The sequence below is a fragment of the Mus caroli genome, unplaced genomic scaffold (genome assembly GCF_978045245.1).
Source record: "Mus caroli unplaced genomic scaffold, Mus_caroli_1 scaffold_6, whole genome shotgun sequence".
In the NCBI taxonomy this organism is placed as follows: domain Eukaryota; kingdom Metazoa; phylum Chordata; class Mammalia; order Rodentia; family Muridae; genus Mus; species Mus caroli.
This window is the reverse complement of record NW_028227261.1, coordinates 59,199,030-59,225,045: the sequence shown is the minus strand read 5'-3', so window position 1 is coordinate 59,225,045 and position 26,016 is coordinate 59,199,030. Positions and strand designations below refer to the sequence as shown.

General features: G+C 38.9%; 1 protein-coding gene across 4 annotated transcripts in view; it reads right to left on the bottom strand.

Annotated features, from left to right (window-relative positions):
- Nucleotides 1-444: 444 nt before the first annotated feature.
- LOC110292662 (cytochrome P450 2J3) overlaps nucleotides 445-26,016 on the bottom strand; it is a 33,200-nt gene continuing 7,628 nt past the window's right edge. The window contains exons 2-9 of one of the 4 annotated variants that reach the window (XM_021160136.2): nucleotides 21,870-22,032; nucleotides 20,007-20,156; nucleotides 19,430-19,590; nucleotides 15,280-15,456; nucleotides 12,995-13,136; nucleotides 9,486-9,673; nucleotides 5,452-5,590; nucleotides 445-905 (exon numbers count right to left, since the gene is read on the bottom strand). In XM_021160136.2, the coding sequence (XP_021015795.1) occupies nucleotides 727-905; nucleotides 5,452-5,590; nucleotides 9,486-9,673; nucleotides 12,995-13,136; nucleotides 15,280-15,456; nucleotides 19,430-19,590; nucleotides 20,007-20,156; nucleotides 21,870-22,032 (1,299 nt within the window). In that variant the 3' untranslated portion in view covers nucleotides 445-726. The remainder of the gene's footprint in view (nucleotides 906-5,451; nucleotides 5,591-9,485; nucleotides 9,674-12,994; nucleotides 13,137-15,279; nucleotides 15,457-19,429; nucleotides 19,591-20,006; nucleotides 20,157-21,869; nucleotides 22,033-26,016) is intronic. The other 3 variants (XM_029475835.2, XM_021160137.3, XM_021160139.3) reach the window with 3 other exon arrangements.

Sequence of the window (26,016 nt, the reverse complement as noted above, 5' to 3'; positions counted from 1 at the left end):
GCCAGTTGCAAATGACACTCATAGCCAACATAGCCAAGTCCTATGAGAGCATGTTTCTGTACAAATGTTTAGTGGAGAATGCTAGGTAAAAAGGTTAATATGGATGCAGGAAATCTTTCCTAAATTGGAATGCTTCCAGAATTTGCTTTACAAGGTCAAGGGCCAACTGCTCTATGTGAATCATAGAAACTGCTTCCATTGCACCTGCTTAGCCTGTCTGCTGGGAGCCATCCTGACATGCTGACTTTCAAAAGAGCCACTTAGAGGCAGAGCAAGGCAAGGCAGCTGCGGATCTGACAAATAGGAGAGCCTTTCGGTGGACATCTATACTGCCTTCACCCATGAATCACCACAACTCTTCTTTACTCTTTTTAGGACATACAGATGAATGCACAACAACGAAAGGAGAAAAGAAGCACGCAAGGTAAATTTATAACTTTTTAAATAATTTTTATGAGTTACATATCCACTTAATCCATTCCCTCATGATCTCTGCAACCATGTTCATTTCTGGACGAATCATTTTTTTCTCTGCAAGTCTTCAGTGGAGAAGCTGTGTTATTGAGCTCACAAGCGGCTTTCTACTTACTGAACCCATAACCTGATTCAGTTTTCTTAGTCTCATTGCACACACTCTCTGTCACCTTAATTCTACCGCCTCAAGTGGGAGCAGGCACCAGTGTCTCCCATGCAGATGCCATTGCTTCATACTTTCCCCCTTCAACATCACAGCCTAGGAATTGCACAAAGGCGGTGACTGACTGGGGAAACGGTTACAGCCATTCTGAACTGCAGACTTAGCTTCTCATTGACTGGGGGCTTGAAGGTAAATTTTTGGAAAAGAGAAGTGATAAAAATGAACAGCTCAAACTTGGCCAGTTGCTCTCCAAGACAAGCACGTTTTCCTATAAGACAAAACAAAACAGAACAAAACAAACAAACAAAAAGTTAATTTATTCAGCTGTCATTGGTATGTCCAGGGACTGGTGCCTCTAACTACCATTCAGAGTTTCAGTGGGTGCTGGAATTTGAGCCCCATAAATTGCGTACTTAGATCTAGCATCTGCCTTGCCTCCTCCAAACACAGGAGGTGAAATCCAGGATCACAAATTGAATACTCTCACAGATCTGGCCATCCTGGGAGAGCATGACACAGAAGACTAGGAGAAGGGAACTGTGTTGAATGGGAGGGTGTGAATAACTCAAGTGCTTTTCACACTCACTTAGCAAACATAAGCAATAGGGCAGATAATGGTGCAACAAAAATCAGAAGGTAGTTTTTAACCTTTAAAAGCAGATACTACAGGCAAAACTGTTTAGTAACTGTGTGTTATAGTAGGGCTGATATCATAGTTTATGCCTGCATGTCCAAGCAATGTATTTAAATCATGTCTGTTCTCTTCATCTTCATCTTATTAAGAATGTCTAGACATATGATTGGTAACTTGCTAAAAAGAGAATAAAAATCAACTACATTGTAAATTCCCAAGATTCTTCTAGAAGAATTCCTCTGTCAGGACAAAACATGACCTGGAAAATCAGAAACCCATGCTCAGCAGCAGGCTCCATCAGGCACTACTGTGTCACTCTGACTAACCCACCCATTTTCAAAGGGCTAAATCTTTCTTGCTTGACAAACATGCAAACAGTCTGTTTCCTGCCACGGCTCCATGACTGGCAGTATTCATAATTAGCCCATAGGGACAAGCATGCATTTAAAAGGATATAGACAAGGGATACTCTCATTTGAAAGCTTTAGAATAAATCAAATAACAGGCCCAAGGTCAAAGGTCAAAATAATTCTTCCTTCCACATGCTTTATGTCAGTTATGCTGCAATGACAGACAGCTAACTACCACTGCCTCGTTAAAACTGTGGTTGGGCCATTTCATGTCACATAACACACTTGAATTTCATCAGTACTAAAATGAAAGCAATGACCCAGGCCTTTATCAAAGTTCTTCCCAAGCACTTTGATGTATTAAGGTGCAGAAGATTCTTGTTAGCATAAAGCAGCCTGAGCTTTGGTCTATAGACAGGCAGGATTTGAGGTTTCAAGAAGGATTGTGCCATCTGTTCTAATACTGCACAGGTAATAACCCAATGCCTTCTTATAGTTGCCAAGAGAAAAATAGCTGATATCTGAATTTCCTTCCTACGAGGATGCTGCACATAGGAAGTGAAGAGAAAGTAGGTGAAAAAGTCGACTTGTACCAAAGGTGAGGCAGAAAATACTGACATCCTGTAGCAAAATGCTAATTCAAGAAGCATTCAGCATGTAGGCTTCTACATTCTGCTCAATTTAACTTGTTTTTATTATACCACACTAGTGTGAAGATCTTTAGGCAACTGAACTTTTTTCCCACTGCATCAGAAAGAGATTGTGAAAGCAAGGGAGATCTCATTGCCCTCTTCTGTAAGTTCCATTTTATGTGTACTGGTTCTACAGTGCTATTCTAATCAAACACTGTAATAATTTCCCTCCCCTCAAGTTCTGAGTGCGTTTGTGGCTTGAATAGGTCACCATAACACAGTGGAAGACATGATGGGACAATTTGTAGCCTGGATCTTACCAGGCCAGTGTGTTTGCGTCCTTCCTTTTGGGATATTATCATTACCTTATAAACAGATGTTTGCCAAAGGGAAATATAGAAATAACACTAATTTTTTTCAGGTGAGGTCATGGAATATTTTCATGTAATCACCTCATCTTTCACACATGTAAGATCACTTATCTCAGCTGTATATTATCTCATGTGAATCATACCTATAAACTAATAGATTAAGGTCACTTGTTATGGAGCAAGATACTGGTACATATGATCTCAGTGAATCTTATAGTAAAAGGAACTGTAACCCAGGAGGTGAGTTACAATCTAGTTGTAATTGAGATCTAGTCTAGAAATGGCCCAAGCATGCTAATACATATTCTTGGCATATACTGCGTTTCTCTATAGGAATAAAGAAAATACCAATCAATTTTCTCTCCAATTAAGAATGAACAGGCTGGAATGCATGAGATTCAATGCTTGCTAATGAAGTGTGTAATTAAGAGGGTATAAAATAAGTCCTAATAGCAAGCACTATTAAATTACTTTGTGTTGGTTTTTTTTTTTTTATTTTTTAAAGCTAATGAAGATGGAAAGATATTTTCTTATAGAAGTGAAGTAACTATGGTAGAAGTGAAGTGCCTATGGTAAGGTGATATTCAAACTAGGAAGAAAACAATCTACATCTCTTGCCTCAGAGCTTTTTTCTGTCTTTCAGTCATGAGTGTCTTACAGTCCCTCTCACCACAGTTACAGCAAACACCAGATAAAACATCTTGTGGAGAGCACAGAGAGACTTGTCAGAAACTGAGTGCTGTGACATAAAAGTTAAAATTATTTAACTTAAAAGACTAGCATGTTTATTTCTTATACCACCTGTTCTATGAGTGAGTTATGTTAGGTGAGAAATTTTATATTTTTTACCATATAAACCCATCTCCTAGATTATAAATAAGAACCTAACATTACAATATAAGACCTTGCCAGAGACTACGACTAGAGCAGAATCTCACTTAGTTAAGACAATGTCATTTAGAATTATTGTCTGTGTCCATTTTGATAAATAGAAAACCCTGCTGCTTGGCATCTTTCCACATCTTTATTAAAGTTCAAGTTTATTTCTAAGTGAGAGAGAGCATGGAAAAGATTAAAAATCAATAAAGATGGCAGCTATCCAGGATTTGTAGGGGTTTTTTTTGTTTGTTTGTTTTGCCTTTGTTTTTGTTTTTTTAGCTAGTTTCTTTGTTTTTAACAAGAGTCAAGGGGCTGAGTCTCTGTGCTTGGTGTTGGGATAAACATATCAAGGGAAACTGAAGCAGTAGTTGTCTGAAGCTGTGATGTACAAAGTATTCTGGCATTCAAACACTGCAATATTAGGCTACATACTCTGAGTAGAAATGTAATCACCAAGCCAGCTTTAAATCCTGCAAACTATAATGCTGATCTGTCTAGAAAACACGTGGTTGCAATGTTGCAGAAGTAACCAAACACTACCTGATTAGATTTGAGGCCCACTCCATGATATGGAATCCATACCTGACACTTCTTGTATAGCCATGAACAGTAGACTAAATAGGCCATAGATCTATAAACAAAAGTAAATACTACTGTACTGTTAAAGGAACATAGCAATAATATGACTCCTTATGATACTCTGCTATCCCTATTGGTAAGTGTCTTCCTTGCCCATCATAAGGGAAACATTCTCTTGTAGTAGGTGGGAACTAACATAGAAACTCACACCTAGACAAAGTGAAAAGACTAAAAGATTTTGACACACTCAGTCCTAAATCTTCATCAAATCCCTTCCCTTAGGGCTCAGGGCTCTATGTGGAAGTGGAGCCAGAAAGATTACCGGGGGAAGAAGGGATGAATGAATCCCAGGAAACAGTGCCTTCCAAATTACAGGACTGATATATTTATAAATGCATAGAGTTTATGGTAGCACACTTGTGGCCTGCACAGATTCAAGCCAGCCTGGGTCCCAGCACTGGGAGGAGGAAGTGGATATAGGCTCTCAGCCTTAAACGAAAAGCTATCTACAATGGCAGCCTCTTGCAAAAAACACATTAGTTTGTTTCAATGAAGTCTCATTGGATATATTAATCAAACTTGACATTAGGTTCCATACCAACAGTAGGCAAAATTAGCTCAATGGTATTTTTTTTTAAAGATTTATTTATTTATTATATGTAAGTACACTGTAGCTATACTTCAGACACTCCAGAAGAGGGCGCCAGATCTCGTTACGGATGGTTGTGAGCCACCATGTGGTTGCTGGGATTTGAACTCTGGACCTTCGGAAGAGCAGTCGGGTGCTCTTACCCACTGAGCCATCTCACCAGCCCTCAATGGTATTTTTGTAAACATTTTGTTTCATATTGCTTTGTTTAGGTTTACTTTTTCAATGCCTTATTGGTCTTTGCCTTATATAAGTATTTTGCTTGTATAATATGGTTTCCTATTTTGGGGAATTTTGTGTGTGTGTGTGTGTGTGTGTGTGTGTGTGTGTGTGTGTGTGTGTGTGTTTGTGTCTGTGTGTCTGTGTGTCTGTGTGTCTATGTGAGTGGGTGTTTCTTTTGTTTATTTTCAGTTCTTTGTTGTGTCTCTGTGTATGTCTGTGTGTGTATGTGTCTCCATGTTTTCTTATTTTCTAAAGAGAGTAAGAGAATGAAAGAACATAGAGTAGGTGAGAAGTTAGGGAGGACAATGGACAATGGAGGAATTGGGAGAGAGGAAACTTATCATAATATATTATATAAAAATTTTAATTAAAAAAAGGAAAGATCCACAATGGACAGGCTCATCTGGAAACATCCCAACTACAGCAAAGAATTATAGTGAAGAAGGAAGGAAAGTATGGGGAGGGGGTTTGAATTCTCTCCTGCAAATCACAACTCACCCATTGAGAATGGCAGAAAGGATTCTCTCTTCTTAAATTGTCCATTCTCGAGAAAATGCTCTGGATTGAATGTATCTGGGGTGGTCCACTCGCTAGGATCCCTGTGCAGTGCAGTTAGGTTGGAAAGAACCATAATACCCTAGAAATGGCAGCATAAAGTAAAGATTCAATGAAGACTTCCACCCGGATATGTGATTCTCAAACTTTATAATGTGAGATACTTGACAACCTGAACTTTCTCTTCTCTCCAACTGATTTACTATTGCCTGATATATTTCACCCATTTACAAATGAAGGTAGACTACACTTCATTAAAGGATGTAGCTACTTTACTAAAGTAGTTAGTATAAGTCTGATAAGAGGGACCTAAAAGCATCCAAGGGACAACAATGAACCCGGCTTCTTAATTAAGACCATAGCAGATGTATGATAGGATATATCATTCATCACTGATTCTACATTATTTTCCATATATTATCAAAGAGATTACATCCTATCTCACTATAGTTAGTCAAAGACCCAGGGATGTATCAAAAAGTATCCCTGTCAAGGCACTTGCATGGCACAATATCCAGAGTCACCAAAGTGAGCCATTCCCTACAGTAGGGAATGCTTAGCCATTAACAAAACTGGTCCACTCTTAAAATGTCTCTTGATTTCATCGCTGCCATTTCAGTTTTCCACTACAACCTTAGTGCAGATTGCCATCCTTTCCTTCTAGACTCTTGAAATCACTCAATATTTATGACTCTGTTCCCAATGTGCACACTAAATGGACTGTGCATATGACTTAGTTACATTGTCCTTCCATTCATTCAGTCTTGAAAAGCAGGCTTCTCATTCTCTTAAATAAAAGACTTATCCTCTGTGCTACCAGAGTCAATGTGTATTGTTCTCCTCTCATTTGTCTCCCACCATAGTAGTATTTGTTTATGATATCAACCGGGCCACGTTCTGATGCTTCTTGTTTTGAAAAGAATATTCCTTCCCATTTTGGCACGTGCTTAATTCTTAACACTCTTTCAGTTCCCAGCTCCATTATCTCTTCCTCCAGACGCACCACTGATGCTCTTTAGCTATTGCTCCTCACCCCAACTTGTCAGCATCACAGAGAAACAGAACTCTCCTCCCAGTAGTTCTCATAGTTTATAAGCAGGATCACCTATTATTCAGGTATCTCTAGTCCAGACTCAAACTTTGTGGGTGTTTAGTAAACATTCCCTTGATTAATAAATAACAACTTCTATTCTGAGTATAAGGTTATGTGATAAAATCTATTTTTATTTCCAAATAGAGCTTATAAATTGGGTTGAATGAATTTTATAGAAGCTGAAGGTATAATTGGGTAGGAAATGTGATATGCTTGTACTGTGGTAGAAAGTGAAATCAGCATTGGAATAGGCCTGTCTGTTTCGAGGCCATGGTTCTCTGCCTCCTTTAAACAGAGTCATTTATAATTCTTAATACCCAGAGAGATGATGTTATCATCTGAAAAAAAAAGTTGGTTTGGTTATTTGAAGATAAATCAATGGACAGAAAAACACAAAGAGCATTGGAAAAATTCAGACTAAACTTCAAGCCATGAATTGCTCTATAGTAAACATAAGGATAGCTCTCTGCTTCAGCAGCAAAGGTCCTTTGCCACTATTAGAACAGAAAAATGCGCCGGACCTAAAGCTCTACTACAGAGCAATTGTGATAAAAACTGCATGGTACTGGTATAGTGACAGACAAATAGACCAATGGAATAGAATTGAAGACCCAGAAATGAACCCACACACCTATGGTCACTTGATCTTCGACAAGGGAGCTAAAAACATCCAGTGGAAGAAAGACAGCATTTTCAACAAATGGTGCTGGCACAACTGGTTGTTAACATGTAGAAGAATGCGAATCGATCCATTCCTATCTCCTTGTACTAAGGTCAAGTCTAAGTGGATCAAGGAACTTCACATAAAACCAGAGACACTGAAACTTATAGAGGAGAAAGTGGGGAAAAGCCTTGAAGATATGGGCACAGGGGAAAAATTCCTGAATAGAACAGTAATGGCTTGTGCTGTAAGATCGAGAATTGACAAGTGGGACCTCATGAAACTACAAAGCTTCTGCAAGGCTAAAGACACCATCAATAAGACAAAAAAACCACCAACAGATTGGGAAAGGATCTTCACCTATCCTAAATCAGATAAGGGACTAATATCCAATATATATAAAGAACTCAAGAAGGTGGACTACAGAAAGTCAAATAACCCCATTAAAAAATGGGGCTCAGAACTGAACAAAGAATTCTCACCTGAGGAATACCGAATGGCAGAGAAGCACCTGAAAAAATGTTCAACATCCTTAATCATCAGGGAAATGCAAATCAAAACAACCCTGAGATTCCACCTCACACCAGTCAGAATGGCTAAGATCAAAAATTCAGGTGACAGCAGATGCTGGCGAGGATGTGGAGAAAGAGGAACACTCCTCCATTGTTGGTGGGATTGCAAGCTTGTACAACCACTCTGGAAATCAGTCTGGCGGTTCCTCAGAAAATTGGACATAGTACTACCGGAGGATCCAGCAATACCTCTCCTGGGCATATATCCAGAAGATGTCCCAACCGGTAAAAAGGACACATGCTCCACTATGTTCATAGCAGCCCTATTTATAATAGCCAGAAGCTGGAAAGAACCCAGATGTCCCTCAACAGAGGAATGGATACAGAAATTATGGTACATTTACACACTGGAGTACTACTCAGCTATTAAAAAGAATGAATTTATGAAATTCCTAGCCAAATGGATGGACCTGGAGGGCATCATCTTGAGTGAAGTAACACAATCACAAAAGAACTCACACAATATGTATTCATTGATAAGTGGATATTAGCCCAAAACTTAGGATACCCAAGATATAAGATACAATTTGATAAACGCATGAAACTCAAGAAGAATGAAGACCAAAGTGTGGACACTGTGCACCTTCTTAGAATTGGGAACAAAACACCCAGGGAAGGAGTTACAGAGACAAAGTTCGTAGCTGTGATGAAAGGATGGACCATTTAGAGACTGCCGTATCCAGGGATCCATCCCATAAGCAGCTTCTAAACGCTGACACCATTGCATACACTAGCAAGATTTTGCTGAAAGGACCCAAATATAGCTGTCTCTTGTGAGACGATGCCGGGGCCTAGCAAACACAGGAGTGGATGTTCACAGTCAGCTATTGGATGTATCACAGGGCTCCCAATGGAGAAGCTAGAGAAAGTACCCAAGGAGCTAAAGGGATCTGCAACCCTATTGTTGGAACAACATGATGTACTAACCAGAACCCTGGAGCTCTTGTCTCTAGCTGCATATGTATCGAAAGATGGCCTAGTCGGCCATCAATGGAAAGAGAGGCCCATTGGACTTGCAAACTTTATATGCCCCAATATAGGGGAATGCCAGGGCCAAAAGAATGGGAATGGGTGGGTAGGGAAGTGGGGGGCGCTATGGGGGACTTTTGGGATAGTATTGGAAATGTAATTGAGGAAAATATGTAATAAAAATATTAAAAAAAAAAAAAAAAAAGAAATGGTGTAGAAATAGGAGTTACAAAAGGCAACAGGAAGTAAATCAGCCCAGGTTATCATCAGAAACAGAATAGTGTGGTCAGAAACAGAAACAAATGTCTTCAAAGAAGTCTTTGTACAATGGAGAATATTAGTTATATAATGACTAGGTTTCAAAATAAAATTTGGAATATGTTCAAAGTCAAAAAAAAAAAAAAAAAAAAAAAGAACAGAAAAATGCTGAGACATCCATTCATTAGCAAACAAAGCCAGCTTCCATCTAAATACATCTGATCTAGGAATCTTCCTTTCTAGACTCCTCATAATAGATTTGAATATCCATTAAGACACATAGAAGCTTTTAGCAAAAAAAATAACTTCTCTTCCCATTGAAATGGTTTCTTAGGTCAGAAATTCATGTCAGTTTTTAAGACTATGTGCCCAAGATAATATGGCAGAGATAAACTGGAGGATCTGAGGCTGGGAAAGTGATTACCTTTGGCAAGTTAAATCCAGCCAACTTGGTGTCAACTGTCACTTCCCTGGGAACATTAAAGGGGATGATATTGCCTATTCTCTGCACCTCGTGGATGACAGCATTGGTGTAGGGCATGGAGTCTCGGTCTGCTAGATTCGGCTGTCTTGCTTGGCCAATCACTCTGTCAATCTCAGCCTGCATTTTTTCTGAAAAACAAACAACAAAACAGAAAAATTCTATGAATTTTAAAACTTTAATTCTTTTTTTTTCTAATGATATAGAATCTGTCTCTGAATACTCACCTGTTTTTATTTCATTTTAGTGTCCAGGATATAAAGAAATAAAAGTTTCCTCAACCCTTCAAATCGCTGTTTTATAAAACTGTCAATTCAATAACTTCCTTTGAGCTTCAACATAATCATAAAATTTGATACACACTGAACTAATTGTCTCATATATGCTCATAGTTGTATCTAATCAGGTTTCTACAAAGAAGCGGTTTCTATAAGCAAGCATCATCCATTGAGTGTCTTAAAAATCAATATGAATGCATTCCATAGTTCTAGAACTTGGAATTTCACAGATCAAGGCACTATATGTTTTCTTGCCTGATAGACAACAACTTTCTGTCTCATAGGTACCAAAGCTTTGCTGTTATCTCATGCCACCAAGGAGAAAGGAATCTCTCTGGTACTTCTTTTGGAAAGGCATTAATCTCCTGAACAATCACAATGAGAATTAGAGTTGAACATGAGTTTGGCAAGGACAGAAATGTTCAGACTATATAGCACATCTATAAAGTCTAATTTCATAAGGAGATATATCTGTGTGGACTGTGGAGAGCAGTCTGTTACTGGACACAGTTTTCTTCTGTGATTATTAAGCATAAGTCTGCTTCATCTTGAGTGTGTTTTGAGATTTACACAAACTTTTTATAGTAATAAATGATTGATTGATTCTGCAAGCTGTCTGTCAATATGACTCCTCTTTCTCAAGAGTAATAGAGGTTTAACTAATTTTATTTGATTGCCTGGCTATAAATTTCATTTTAAATGAATTTGAAACTTTAAGCCCTTTACTATTACTCTACTTATAAAGATTGATTTCATACAAAGTTTATGTAATATAAAATTTATTGCTATTACAATGATGATTTTTGAGGCAGGATTCTACTTATACGGCTATGCTCAACTTGGACCTTCAACACACCAGTTTCAAATTTGTATTAATTCAGGACACTATGCTAAGTTAAAGAATATGATCCCAAAATTATAAATTCTCAACTAACTGAAAAAAGAAATAGTCAAGTATTGAGAAAAATAGTGTGGGCCACCAATCACAGCTCTTCTCACCATTTTTACATGAATAATGTACTAGCCTTTAATATGTTCTTATTCTTGTACACATTATTGCTGGAACATCATCTTGTAAAAAATTTTATGTCCATGCTTCAAATACTATTTTCCCTCTTTCTGCATTCTTGCTTCTGTGTGGGGTAGTATTAGACTGATTTTTTTTCAGTTAGTTGAGAATTTATAATTTTGGGATCATATTCTTTAACTTAGCATAGTGTCCTGAATTTATGCAGTGTCAGAGTTTATGTTTCAGAGCTGTAAGGTAACTCAGTGGTTAAGATCACTTGTTGCTCCTGCCAAAGACCAGAGCTTGGTTCCCACACACATATGATGGCCAACAGCCATCTGTAATGCAAGTTCCAGGAATTTTGATGCTTTCTTCTGACTTCTGCATTTACATAGTATACATACACAGGCAAAGCACATATACACATAACATAAAATAAATCAAAAAATTAGAAAGAACTTCTTATCTGACTATTTTTTTCTCTCAGGCATATTCCATGCTTTATTTATTCAGGGAACTTGGGTGCTCTGGTTTTTACCATCTCTTGACTACTGTGCATGTTGTAAAATGAACATAGTTGTAATTGTATTATTGAAATCTATTGATATTTGATGTCTTATTTTTCAGGAGTCAAATCTATAATCTAAGTGAGTCCATATTAATTTAAAAAAAGAGTAGTCTTAGGACAGCTAGATAGTTGACAGGCTTGAACTACCTACTGACCTGAATGAAACCTTAGGATCTACATGGTGAAAGGGACAATTGATTCCTGGAAGTTATCCTATGACCCCTGCATTTATGCCATGGCATCTCCCACATCCCTTTAAATACAGCCAAAAAGATAAGTGTAATATTCATGAAAATATATTTTAAATGATGATTCAATATGTATGCATACAGTTAAAGATAGATACATATTAAGTGTACATTTTACATTCATAAAGAAAAGAAGTTCACTTTGGGGAGATAGCTCAGTCGGTAAAATATTTCCTTTGCAAACATGAGGATCAAAGTTTGGTCCCTAGAATCTATATGAAAAAGTCAGATGTGATGGCAAAAGCTTGTAGTTCTAATATGCTGGAGATGCAGAGATAAGTGGACCCCTGGGGCTCAGTGGTTATTTGCTGAATCTCAGGCCTATGAGAGAACTTATCTTTTAAAAAGAAAAGTAAACTATGTTTCTGAAGAAGTTGGTTTGTGGCCTCAACATGTATATACACATATATACATACATACATTCACAGAGAGTCACTTACCCAAAGATGAAATAAAAATTATGGACAAATTTTACTTCATCATATTGGCAGAACTCTTTACCTTTTTGGTTTTCAAAATGGACTAAATTGATTTTATAAATAAATAAACTGTGAACCACAATTTGAAAACAAAATATCTCATGGTATAAAAAGAAAAATGGTCCTAATCAGCACCTGGTAAGCTCTTCTAAAATATAGAGGAAGAGAAATTATGAGACAGAGCATGCTTTGTCATGGACAAAAGGCAGTGGAGAGACAATAAAACAATGTATAAATCTCAGTGATGAGGAGCATTGTTCATCTCTGGATGAAGAAAGTGGCAACAATTTGGCAGCCAGTAAATTCCTGGAGAAATGTGAGATACCTTAGAAAGGTGGAGCCTTGTAATATCCTTCTAGATTTGGCAGAAATTGGAACAATAAATTTTTGGTAGATAGAAGACCCATTGTCATGACTTAGATGCAAGAATAAAGACAGCAACAATATAAGACTGTAACACAGGAATGCTACAATGCAGGGTGGGTGGGGTTGAGAATGGGCAGAGAGGAGCATGTCACATGACTCCAGAAACCAGATTAGGGCATTTGCACAATATCCAGGGGAAATAAGAATGTGTTGCTAAAAAGGAAGGAGGAAATCTGTGGATGCTCTTAGGGTAAAGTCATTCTTAGCTGGAATTTACCACAGTGTCATTTCCTTTCTTTGCTTTCTTCTAGGCTCAGTTCTTTGTGAGGTGAACCCATCATGATCCTGACAGAACATGTGGGGAATGTCCCCCTTTCTAAGTGCACATTACCTCCCAGGCACTCTACCTTTCCCCACCCCTCCATGCCATCTTCTGGTCCCATCAGAACCACAGCTTCCAGAAGCATCATTCCACCTGTCCAGGTGCATTCATCACACACTTACCTTGGACTTCTGGGTAGAGGGCCATGCAGAGGAAAGCCCAGCGCAGTGTTGTAGATGTTGTCTCTGTTCCAGCAAAGAAGAGGTCCAGAGTGCTGCAGATGAGGTTTTCTTCATTGAAACTTGTAGTAGTCTTGTCTGGGTACTGGAAAAGAGTGTGTGTGTTTGTTTGTTCAGAGGTTTTGAATTTACAAAGATTCATATAAAGTGATATTCCCTTTGACTGCCTCCTGAAACACTTTCTTGCCCCAAGTACAGCAAGCTGACCAAAGCACTATAGCATTTGGGTGGATAAAAATTGGGACCTAGCCGGGCGTGGTGGTGCACGCCTTTAATCCCAGCACTCGGGAGGCAGAGGCAGGCGGATTTCTGAGTTCGAGGCCAGCCTGGTCTACAAAGTGAGTTCCAGGACAGCCAGGGCTACACAGACAAACCCTGTCTCGAAAAACCAAAAAAAAAAAAAAAAAAAAAAAATTGGGACCTAGCAAACACAGATTTGGATGCTCACAGTCAGCTATTGGATGGATCACAGGGCCCCCAGTGGAGGAGCTAGAGAAAGTACCCAAGGAGCTAAAGGGATTTGCAATCCTATAGGTGGAACAACAATATGAACTAACCAGTACCCCCCTGGAGCTCATGTCTCTAGCTGCATATGAATCAGAAATGGCCTAGTTGGCCATCAGTGGAAAGAGAGGCCCATTGGTCATGCAAACTTTATATGCCTCAGTACAGGGGAACGACAGGGCCAAGAAGTGGGAGTAGGCGTGTGGGGGAGTGGGTGGGGGAGCGTGTGGGGGACTTTTGGAATAGCATTGGAATGTAAATGAAATAAATACCCAATTAAAAATGATGGAAAAAATCACTGCAACTATTTTATTTTCTGACTAAACTCTGTAAAACCTTTGACCTGTGATAAGAAAATGGGATAGAAAAATTATATTTGCCTTCTAGTATCAGCCACATTACTAAGTCTCTTCCTCTGAAGAAAAAAAAGTACAATATTGCTTTTATCAATATTATCCAAGACAAATGAAATAAAAGAGAGGAACCCAATTTATCCATGCTTACACTACTAATCCAGTAATGTGTCCCAGTAAGAGGGCTGGTGACATTGAGGCTGTATAATTTGTGATATGGTTTAGACCTATAATGAAATTCCAGAATTACTAAAGGCTTATGTTTTGGATTCTTGGTTTCTAGTCATCTGAAGTATTTCTGGAGGTTCTAAAACATTGGGGGGTAGGCTATAGCTGGATGCATCCAGTCACTAGGGGCAGGACTCTGAAAGTTATCACCAGGCCCCAGATCTTGCCTTGGTCCCTGTGTCTTAATGTAGCATCATGTTTTGCTACCTTCAGCTTAGCTTGCCTGGCTTTCCTTCTTTGTAGTAATGGACCAAATTCCTGACACTGTGAGCCAAAATAAATCTCTTTTGTGTTGTTTTTGCCAGGTATTATCATAATGATGCAAAAGTAACAACCACAGCAAACTGACCACTGTCTAGCCTCTTGTGCATTACGGGATGCTTTTTAGGGGACCTCATCTAACCATTAAGGTTAAACTTCAGCATTCAGCTGTATTATGTTTTGCCTTGCAGTGGTGTGTGAGATGCAGTCAGTAACTGGCCCTAGACAAACTTGTAAAAAATTGGATTCTGAAGCTTAATTGGAGCTTTCATTTATGACACAGTCATTCACATATGGATAAAAGCTAAGAGACATATAAAGATAGTATCTAGCATCATTGCAGTCTCCCAACAAATGTCTTAGAACTCTATTTTTAATGACCCTAGTAATCCTAAATAAATGACACATATACCTCATAAGTACTATATCCTTTTCATTTAATTTCCCTGTAGTGTGCTATGTAATTTTCCACAGATGTATATCTATTCATTTCTGTGCATATTGCTTAAGACTCCATAGTTAACATTGTACATGAGAATTATTTTTATAAGAGCTCAAAGTTCAGAATCAAAGAGATGAAATATAAAGATGGCAGCAGTGATCAGGGAGAAATAGATGCTACAGTCTTGGCATTGAAGATGAAGGAAGGAGACATAGCAAAAGGTATCTGTGTCCTGTAGAGTCACAATTGAGTTCTCATTACTTCCAGGCAAAGCTTTCCTGGCCAACAGGTATACAAGGATCATATAGTACTGTGATAAAACACATCTGTGCCATGCCAAACAAATAAGCTCAGGGAAACATGTTGTAGGATCAACTGAAAACCATTAAACTGCTACTTCTTCTGCAATCAGAAAACAACACAGCAGGCATCTTCCCCACCTTTGCCATTTCTGTGAGGAAAGCATCAATGAAGTCTCTTGGCTCATCTGGATCCCAGTCTCTCCGGTGATTGTTAACAATATCGGAAACAAACAATTGCAATTTTCTCCAGTTTCTGAAAAGCGTCTGGTGTGATCCAGGAAGATACTGAAGTATCCTTGGAAAAATATTGTAAAGCTGATTGGGAAAAATAAGACAGTCATGGAGACACATGGTGCCACATTTCAAAACAGGCTTGTCTTTCTCTTTGTGTCTTACAGTGGGATAGTCAAGCCAACTTGACTCCTGTTTCTCTCTCTCTCTCTACAACCAAAAAACCCAACTAATTGTATATATTCTTGTTAAAATAGAAGCCAACTAAAAGGCATGAGGGTAGTAAGGTAGACACGGCAGAACTGGTTTATAAAGATCTTGCATTATTTTACAGAGGGATAAAATAGTTATCCCAGATGCTGAACATTTAAAGCTGTCAATTTTATTTAGATTAATTTATTTTGTTTTAAGTTGTGCATGATTCTTGGTGCCTGCAGAAGCCAGAAGAGAGTATTGAAGCCCCTTAAACTGGAGTTGTGGATTGTTGTGAGTCATTGTTTACATGCTGGGGAGTGAACTGTGGTCCTATTCAAGACCAACTAATACTCGAAAGTGCAACTGCATAGGCCATCTCTCTAGCTCCTACAATGATCAAATTTTAAGGCAAGGACTAATGTCATAGAAAAATTTAAAAGTACTTTCAATTTCTACTTGGGGATGTTAAATGAGAACATTTAATAAGTTAAAACATAGGAAAACTCAGATAATTATAAACTATAAAATACTCACAAATTAATCCTCACAATTTAATAATTTAAAAATATTTACTTTATTTATAATTATGTGTATGAGGCAAAATTAATTCATGAGTTCAGGTGCCTACTGAAGCCAGAAACATTGGGTTCCCTGGAGTCACAGACTTTGTGGCCATCCAACCTGAGTGCTGGGAACCAAATTTGGGACTTCTTCAAAATCAGCCTGTGCTTGTAATTGCCAATCGATCTCTCTAGTTTTCTCACACTTCATTATTTCCAGTAATGGGAAATAAGTGTACCAATAAAAAGGGAACAATTATCAAATCTGGTACAGCATTTATAGCTAATTGCCGATGGTTTAAAAGGAAACTTCCAAAACAGAAGCACGTGAGAGTTTAAAAAATAAACACAGAAGGTGGTTTTCTAGATGAAGACTTAAGGAAAGCAGAGCAGCCCATGCATATCAGATGACAATATCTTGAATGGGGAAAAGAGTATTAGGCAAAAAGAACACTCCTAATTAAGAAGAGAGAACATTAACTTTATGTGTATCCAAGTGTGTTGTAAAAAGTGCAAAGTTGGAGTTCTGCATAAGACGGTATACTACAAGTTGCTCCTGAGAGCCAGTAACAAAGACAGACAAGACAAGGAAAGCAGACATTATCCCACAGGGAATTAGATAAAAAGCTTGGGGACCTCCTGGAAGGAGTGAAAGGATCCTCAAAAACGATGAAGACCAAACAGGTCACTTTGATCCAGGGAGTTCCCTTAAGGGGGAAGCTCAGAAGGCTCTTCTAAGTGTCTGGCAGCAGAAAGCTGGCAACCTTATCCACAGGATAAGCCCACAATCCCTGTAAGTGAAGCTGTTCTTCGTACTGATTCCTTTTGTTAATGAGTCAGTGGAGGAGAAAAACCCATTTTGTCATGATATCCAATTTGAAGGGGAGCAGCTGGGTGGCAGTTTGACAGAGAATGCATTGCTAAAAACTGAGCCACCCAGAGGTCTGAAATTATGGAGCATTCATTGGTCAGAGAATCTCAGAGTTGTCTCTCACTGTAGCCTTTGGGAAGAGTAGATTCAGAGAGATAGTTATGGACAGAAGTGAGACCTAATACAAGTAGGCCTAAGTGAGGCTGACAGCAAGAACCAAGATCAAGCAGAGAAGTGGATAGGAAGACTCCCTGCCCTCAGTGGACAGGAACAAAGCCCCTCTGTTGAGTCAGACCCTGGAGTTCAGCAGCTCTGAGTCTGAGGTCAGCATGTTAATGCATTCTGTCTTTCACTATCGTTGAACAAGAGATCTCTGAATATACAAGTCAGGAAGTTAGGAAGGAGATCTGGAGACCTAAGTAGAATGAAAATAGAATCGATGTACACTTGATAAAAAAGCAAACTGGGGGAAAATGGAAGCCAGCTGGTTTACTGAGATGAAACAGTAAGTAAAATAATAGTGGCAAAGGTATGAAGTTATTATGATGACACCCATTGTTATTTAATTAATCTAAATGAAAAAAATTTAAAACTATAAAGTTGACAGAACTCTATCATACAAAAGATAACTCTTATATTTTAGAAGGCAATTTTAGCCTATTAGATGGAATAACCAGCACAGATATAATAGAGATGTTGGGAATTTGCTCTATAGCTCCAGATCAGAAGCAATAGTAGTAGGACATGTTTATTAGTGATGTGTGACTGGACATCTACTGACCCTTGTTGGAGTTGATTCACATGTGTGCTGTGGTCATAATTACATTTTTTCCTACTGTTACATAATCTTTCAGTTTTCAAAATTAAAGCACTTTTGAACACTAAAACAGTTAAAAATTTTTATTTTATTTTATTTAATTTATTTTTTATTAGGTATTTTCCTCGTTTACATTTTCAATGCTATCCCAAAAGTCCCCCATACCCACCCCCCCAATCCCCTATCCACCCACTGCCCCTTTTTGGCCCTGGGGTTCCCCTGTACTGGGGCATATAAAGTTTGCAAGTCCAATGGGCCTCTCTTTGTAGTGATAGCCAACTAGGCCATCTTTTGATACATATGCAGCTAGAGACAAGAGCTCCGGGGTACTGGTTAGTTCATTTTGTTGTTCCACCTATAGGGTTGCAGTTCCCTTTAGCTCCTTGGGTACTTTCTCCAGCTCCTCCATTGGGAGCCCTGTGATCCATCCACTAGCTGACTGTGATCATCCACTTCTGTGTTTGCTAGGCCCCGGCATGGTCTCACAAGAGACAGCTATATCTGGGTCCTTTCAGCAAAATCTTGCTAGTGTATGCAGTGGTGTCAGCGTTTGGAAGCTGATTATGGGATGGATCACTGCATATGGCAATCACTAGATGGTCCATCCTTTCGTCACAGCTCCAAATTTTGTCTCTGTAACTCCTTCCATGGGTGTTTTGTTCCCATTTCTAAGAAGGGGCAAAGTGTCCACACTTTGGTCTTCGTTCTTCTTGAATTTCATGTAATTGATGGGAGGACAAATGGTTCATTGAGAACACATAATTAAAACACATATAAATGTGTACACGATCTCACGTATATTTATTCCAAGGTAGCAACATGACTTCTAGGAAACTTACATGGGTAATCTTAGAAGTTAATTTTCCTTTAAAACTGTCTTACACATATAGGAATGTGACTGAATGACCAGTAATCTGTGGGAAATGTTTAGAAGATACTAAGAATTGAAGGAACAAGAATTTGGACATCGAGTTCCTCAGCTGGGGGTAACGTTTGAAGAGCAAACTTTACGTTATAGTATTGCAAGATCGACAACATGAAGTATTAATTGAAATAAAAATAGGAACGACTTTTGAATTTTTAGTTTTTTTTTTTTTTTTTTTTATGTACTGATGCAAATTCAAGACAAATGAGTGGCTGGGTTCAGATGAACACTTGTACCAGAATATACATTGCAACATTATTAACAATATCACAAGTCTGGAATCAAATCAAAAGCCCAAATATAGAGAAAGGATTGTTACCAGAAAGTCACACATTTTGCCAATCCTAATCTCAGTTAGCCAAAAACACAGAGAAATGTCAAAAACTTTGAGCTAGAAATAGAGTTAATTTTCAACAACAGCAACAGCAGCAACAACAACAACAGCTTTCACATATAAATGGTCATTCTCCAAATGCTGGTACTTTGTTTAAATATTATTTTCATGTACAAATTTTGCATATTATCAGAACATTGAAAGCAATAGAGAGATCTGAATACACACCTGTTTTTTTATTAAACTCAACTTTATATTATATCTTAACTGCAAAAGCTCTAAAATATAAAAGAGGAACCTATCTGTTTGTATTAATCCCATTCTAATATCCTTCCTAAGATACAAGAGTGCTTACTTGGCACATCATTGATGATTCCAAACACATGGCCTCATCCAGTAGCCTCAGCATCTCCTGAAACCGACTGTCATGGTAGTCAAAGCGCTCCCCAAAGGTAATAGAGCAAATTATATTGGAAACTGCATTGCTGATATTGAAGTGAGGGTCAAAAGGCTGTCCTGGAGTTGGGAAAAGAGAAAGTTGGGACAATTAAAGATATCTATGTTCATATTCTTCATAAAGAAAATAATCTCTCAGCTTCGCTTCCCCCACATAAATACTGGAGGATGCAGAGAATGAAATAATTGATGGGTTCTGGCCACAGCACCCACACAAGCTGGTATGAACCGAGGTTTCTGTCAATGGCTGAAAAGTCAGATTGGTGACCCAGATTTAAAGTCAGCAAAGCGATTATTAACCCATTTTATTTGCTAGGCTACAGTACTCTAGGTCAAGGTCATAGTTATAAGTTCACTGTTCAATCTTCAGTGTCTAGCCCAGAGCAGGCCCAAGATAAACACAAAAGCACATAATAAGAATTTGTCTAACAAACATAAGGCCACAGCCTCTTGTATTCACAGTGTGAAATGCCCACCTCCCTCATCTCTTATGGCCTCCACAAGGTAGTGAGCCTCCTCTTGTATTCGCTGCTCTAAGCTCCTCTTTCCTAGTCCAAAGTTCCTCAGTGTCATCAGGGCAAACCTTCTTTGTTCCTTCCATGTCTGGCCACTGGAGAAGATCAATCCTGGAAAGAAGAGATTCCACATTACAGCATTGTGAGTCTTATTTAAAATTTTCTGATGAATTGGATGTGAATGTGTATGATGAAAAGAAGGGTCAGTAAGTCACTTAGAAGCTATCCAGAGAGACAATCCCAAAGCAAGGGAACAAATATTTACTGGTCACCTACAATAGCACTCATCAAGCATTCCTTGTATATTATGTGATTTAGTACTTTCAGAATATCCATGTGCTTATTAACAATTAATGTAGGCCCATTTTACCCGATGAAAAAGCTATAACACAGGGATAAAGTATAGTTTATAAAGAAATATAGTTAGTAGGTAGCAACTTTTTTTCACATTTCAGTTTCTCCAGATTTGAAGTCCGTACTCTGATCACATAAGTCTAGAGGTTAATGCTTGCTGGAAATTGGTTTTTATGGTTTGTCTTAATTCAGCTCCAAAAGCTGTGCTTTTAGACATGTTGGTCCCCGCCCACAGCTGGCTTCGATTACCTTACAGCCCATGACTAGGCATGGAGGAGACAAGGGAGATTCTTTATTGCAAGCAAGGGACAGAGGGAGAGAGGAAGAAGGGGAGAATAGCCATGACTCAGAGCAAAAGAGATCAGATTTAAGAGCTTCATGAGAGAGATCATCCAACAATGTAGGTGGAAAGGGAATGTGGCCCTCTGTGGGGGGCACGGGGGTGCTGCCCAGAAGGTAACAGGGTAGCAAATATAAAATATAGACTTAGAGGTGTTAAGCCAGGAATACCAGAAGGGAGTGTGTGCAAGCCCAGAGAAGCTTTAGAAGTGACCAGCTATTGAGTTAGGAAGGCTTATTAAAATTTTCTCTGCATGTGTGTATATTTTATTTGAGAATCCAAAGAGGTCTTGTAGGGGTGGGAGTGGAGGTGCAGTGTGTGTGACCTGCTGGGATCTAGAGCCAATAACTGATTCAGCGCCACGCATGTTAAGCTAAATAATAGGAATATACTCATGGATAAGACAAGACACACGATGTAAGAAAGTTTTATGGACAATGTTCTAGCCAAAACATTATAAAGTATTGTTTTAGTAAAGAATGGACAAATGACTCAAGAAAGTAGGAAGGATGAGGATCCCACGCACGGAGTCTAGAGGCAAGGAGGAAGATCAGCATCCATCAACTACCGAATCACATGCCAAGCTGCCAAGCTTCCATCAGGTTTGTAACATTAAAAGAAATCCTCAAATTCTTTTAACTGTCCCCTTGAAATAGGTCAATACACTTGAAGTTTGATATTGACCTTCTGATTATTTTTTAAATGATAATAAGTATTCACAGCGGCCTGTTATATTATTGGTCAGAGGCGAAAGGCCCCTCATGCCATCAGTTTATTGATGGAGTATGAGGAGTTTTAAACAAGAAGAGTATCATCAGGAGGAAGGTTGACCCATTTATTTTTCTATGCCAAAGGGTTGGAGTGGGAAAAGGGAAATGAGAACATAGTGTGTCTGGCTGTACTTACTACCAAAGCATCAAGAGTTGGTGATCAAGACACATAGTTTCTCCCAAATCTGAAAAGGATACACGGTAAGTCCTCCTATGGGTGTTTTCATTCAGGAAATCCTGGCATCCTGCTTCCTTTGCAGATGACAGGTGGTTTATGGGAATGTTGCCAAGTTATAGACAGGAAACTTTACCATGTCACAAAACTTATAAAACACACCACATATTGATCAAGAAACTTACCATTTTTGTTAAAGAGATGTTTTCGGAGAAGAGTGACTGGGCGATTCATAAAATTGTGCTCCATTTGAGTAAAGATTTCTTTGATTAAGGGCATGCCAGTTACAACCACTGAAGGTATGTTAGCAAAATCCAGGCTTAGAACATTCCCGTATTTCTTCACAAACTGAAAAATATTACAGTAGTCACAATTGCACGTGCGATGTGTGTGTGTGTGTGTCCAGATATGGGAGGCATGTGTGGAGACAGTGGAACTAATGATGAGATGTCTGTGAGGACTGTGTGGGAGGAGAGGGAAGCAAGCATCTTCCTCTGTGGAAATGTTTAGAAATTTTTACACATAATGCATTAAGCTCAATTTTGAAACACACTAAGAATACAAATTTCCCTATAGAAAATCCCAATGAATTAGCTGTGCAGCTACCCTATGTCCCTAGGAGAAGGCATGAGGATATGTGTAGCAACAAATAGGGAAATTCTCTATCCTGAGGTATCCTGAATTCTAGTGAAGGCAACAATACAGTTTATTTGACAGCCCAAAGATCAAGGAAGGTAGATATGTGTATGTCTACTGTAGTTTGGTAAACATCCCTGTTTAGCCAGAGAATAATGCCCTCAAACATCTTTTATGCACAGAAGATTCCTGTATAGCTAATGTAACTAATTCTGCATGAAGTATGTGCATTTGTGTGTGGAGGTAGCATTTTGATGTGATGGAAAAGTTTCTTCTCTTCTCTACTTTCCACTTCTCCTCACTACTATTAGAATTTCCTCCAAAAATTTCATTCATGTATTCAGTCAATATGAATTAAATTAGCATTAATGTGTTCCTAGACTAGGCTATGAGACCATTCCATTCTGAAGCATCCCTGGAGTCCAGTAAAGGTCAGAGAACTATGTTCATAATCTGCCCAAAGATGAAAGTATATCTTTAAAGTTTGCTGTAGCAAACATGGAATTATTAATAAATAAAACTATCTGTTTAACCGGAAGAGACTGGGCCCGCTTCATACCCTGCTAGATATGGAAAATGCAATAAAGATCACAGGCTGGGGCTGGAGACTTTCATGTACCTCTGGAGTGAAAAGAGCATGACGATTCTGTGCTTCACTGTCTATGGAGTCTTGGGGGAGTTTCTCTATTTTTTAAATTAGAACCTAGTTATTAAAGGTAAATAAGTATCCCTCTCACATTGGATTCTGTAAGGAAGAATTTTAGGGACCCAGCCACCCTACACATTATTGAGAAATTAGCAAGCTCTATATGCAAAGAGTAAAGATGAGAAAAAAATCATGATGATGAGAAGAAAAGAACAGCTGAGTAGTACTCCACTGTGTAAATGTACCACACTGTATCCATTCCTCTGTTGAAGGACATCTGGGTTCTTTCCAGCTTCTGGCTATTATACATTAGGCTGCTATGAACATAATGGAGCATGTGTCCTGCATACTCACAGCCATCTATTGGACTGAGCACAGGGTCCCCAATGAAGGAGCTAGAGAAAAGACACAGGAGTTGAAGGGGTTTGCAGCCCCATATGAGGAACAATGTGAACGAACCAGTATCTCCAAAGCTCCTAGGGATGAAATCACCAACCAAAGAATACACATGGAGGGGCCCATGGCTCCAGATGCATATGTAGCAGAGGATGGACTTGTCAGACATCAATGGGAAGAGAAACCCTTGGTCCTGTGAAGGTTCAGTGCCCCAGTGTAGGGGAATGCCAGGACATGAAAGCAGGAGTTGGTAAGGTGGTGAGCAGGGGGAGGAGGGGTGGGATAGTGGTTTTTCAGAGGGGAAATCAGGAAAGGGAATAACATTTGAAATGTAAATAAAGAAAAAATCTAATAATAAAAAGAGAAAGAGAGAAGGAAAGAACAGTGAGTCTCTTGTCATGAATAGTATTTACTCTGTAATGGGTTGCCATTTCTTATGTCTTATTATATCAACTACATAACTCCTCACCATAATGAACATTTTCCATCTTCCCAAAAGGCAAACAAGTTGTAAGTAAAGTAGTGTAGTCAAGAAGGCAAAGCTGTTGTCTGACAGAGGGAATCCCCAAACATTATGAAAGATGTGAGGAAAAAGACATGATCCTGAGATATACAATGACCTCACAGTTTAGTGATGCAGGCATGAGTGTGAGAGATGGAGAGTTCAGGTGGAAGAAGAGGGAAACAGAGAATCAAAGAAGTGAATGTCCATGATGATGCAGCATGTGCCACTCTGAAAATTGAGCTGAATGACTATGTATGAGCAGTATCAAAGTTTCTTCCCCATGTATACTCAAGAGTTTCTGAAGACCCCACTTCTGCCTTTTGTTCTTCTGAGTCATGTCTAGTTCCAACAGTGGTTTCAAACAAAAGGGCTCCAATCCTCATTTATCATGTTTGGTCACAGAGCTCCAGTCCTATATGAACCATTTCAAATAAATGTAATGTTTTGGTTTCATCTTGGAATCTTATATACACATTACAATACAGCCTATATACAGCCTTTCTTTAACTTTTAACCAAAAGTCCAGTTTTAAGTTCATTCCACCTCTAACAAACTTTGTCCAGTGTCTCTACTAAGGACAGACTCAATAACTGTTTGTTATTTCTTCTAGATGTAAGTAATGTACACATAGAAATGTAGATCAGTTTTTAACTCTGTTTTCATGAATGTGTCCATGAGTGTTTTAAGCTTTTCAAAAACGATTTATTGGCTCATTTATAATATTGACAAGCATGTTCTAGGAATAAGTGAAATTTTAGTTTAAGTTAAGGGGGTCCTAACTGGCAATGAGTGCCATCTGGATCGTATGCTTATTCTTGAGGGAGAAACAGAATCTAAGACAGTGAGTTACAACCCCTTTCACAGTGGTTGCCCGAGGTCATCAAAAACAATTATGAGCTGAGTGGAGAGGGAGCACCTAGCCTGAACATCAGCAGCAGACATCCTGGTTCCGGGACCCCGCCAAGTGTATTCTGCACAGGTAAGAGTACAGAATACAGAAGCTAAAAGCTTCTGGGACGGGGGGAGCCACAGAGCTTCTAAGGCAGCCCCCTTTTCGGGCCCGAGACAGCTGGCCACTTTTCTGGCCAGTGGTTAGGGATCCAACCTGCCCAAAAACGCTTTGCCTGTGCATCAGCAGCAGACATCTTGGTTCCGGGACTCCGCCCAGTGTATTCTGCACAGCCCCAGAGATTACCAGATGGCGAAAGGCAAACGCAAGAATCCTACTAACATAAATCAAGACCACTCACCATCATCAGAACGCAGCACTCCCACCCCACCTAGTCCTGGGCACCCCAACACAACCGAAAAGCAAGACCCGGATTTAAAAGCATATCTCATGATGATGGTAGAGGACATCAAGAAGGACTTTAATAACTCACTTAAAGAAATACAGGAGAACATTGCTAAAGAGTTACAAGTCCTTAAAGAAAAACAGTGAAACACAACCAAACAGGTAGAAGTCCTCAAAGAAAAACAAGAAAACACATCCAAACAGGTGATGGAAATGAACAAAACTATACTAGACCTAAAAAGGGAAGTAGACACAATAAAGAAAACCCAAAGTGAGGCAACACTGGAGATAGAAACCCTAGGAAAGAAATCTGGAACCATAGATGCGAGCATCAGCAACAGAATACAAGAGATGGAAGAGAGAATCTCAGGTGCAGAAGATTCCATAGAGAACATGGACACAACAATCAAAGAAAATACAAAACGAAAAAGGATCCTAACTCAAAACATCCAGGAAATACAGGACACAATAAGAAGACAAAACGTACGGATAATAGGAGTTGATGAGACAGAAGATTTTCAACTTAAAGGGCCAGCAAATATCTTCAACAAAATTTTAGAAGAAAACTTTCCAAACCTAAAGAAAGAGATGCCCATGATCATACAAGAAGCCTACAGAACTCCAATTAGACTGGACCAGAAAAGAAATTCCTCCCGACACATAATAATCAGAACAACAAATGCACTAAATAAAGATAGAATATTAAAAGCAGCAAGGGAGAAAGGTCAAGTAACATATAAAGGCAGGCCTATCAGAATTACACCAGACTTTTCACCAGAGACTATGAAAGCCAGAAGAGCCTGGACAGATGTACTACAGACACTAAGAGAACACAAATGCCAGCCCAGGCTACTA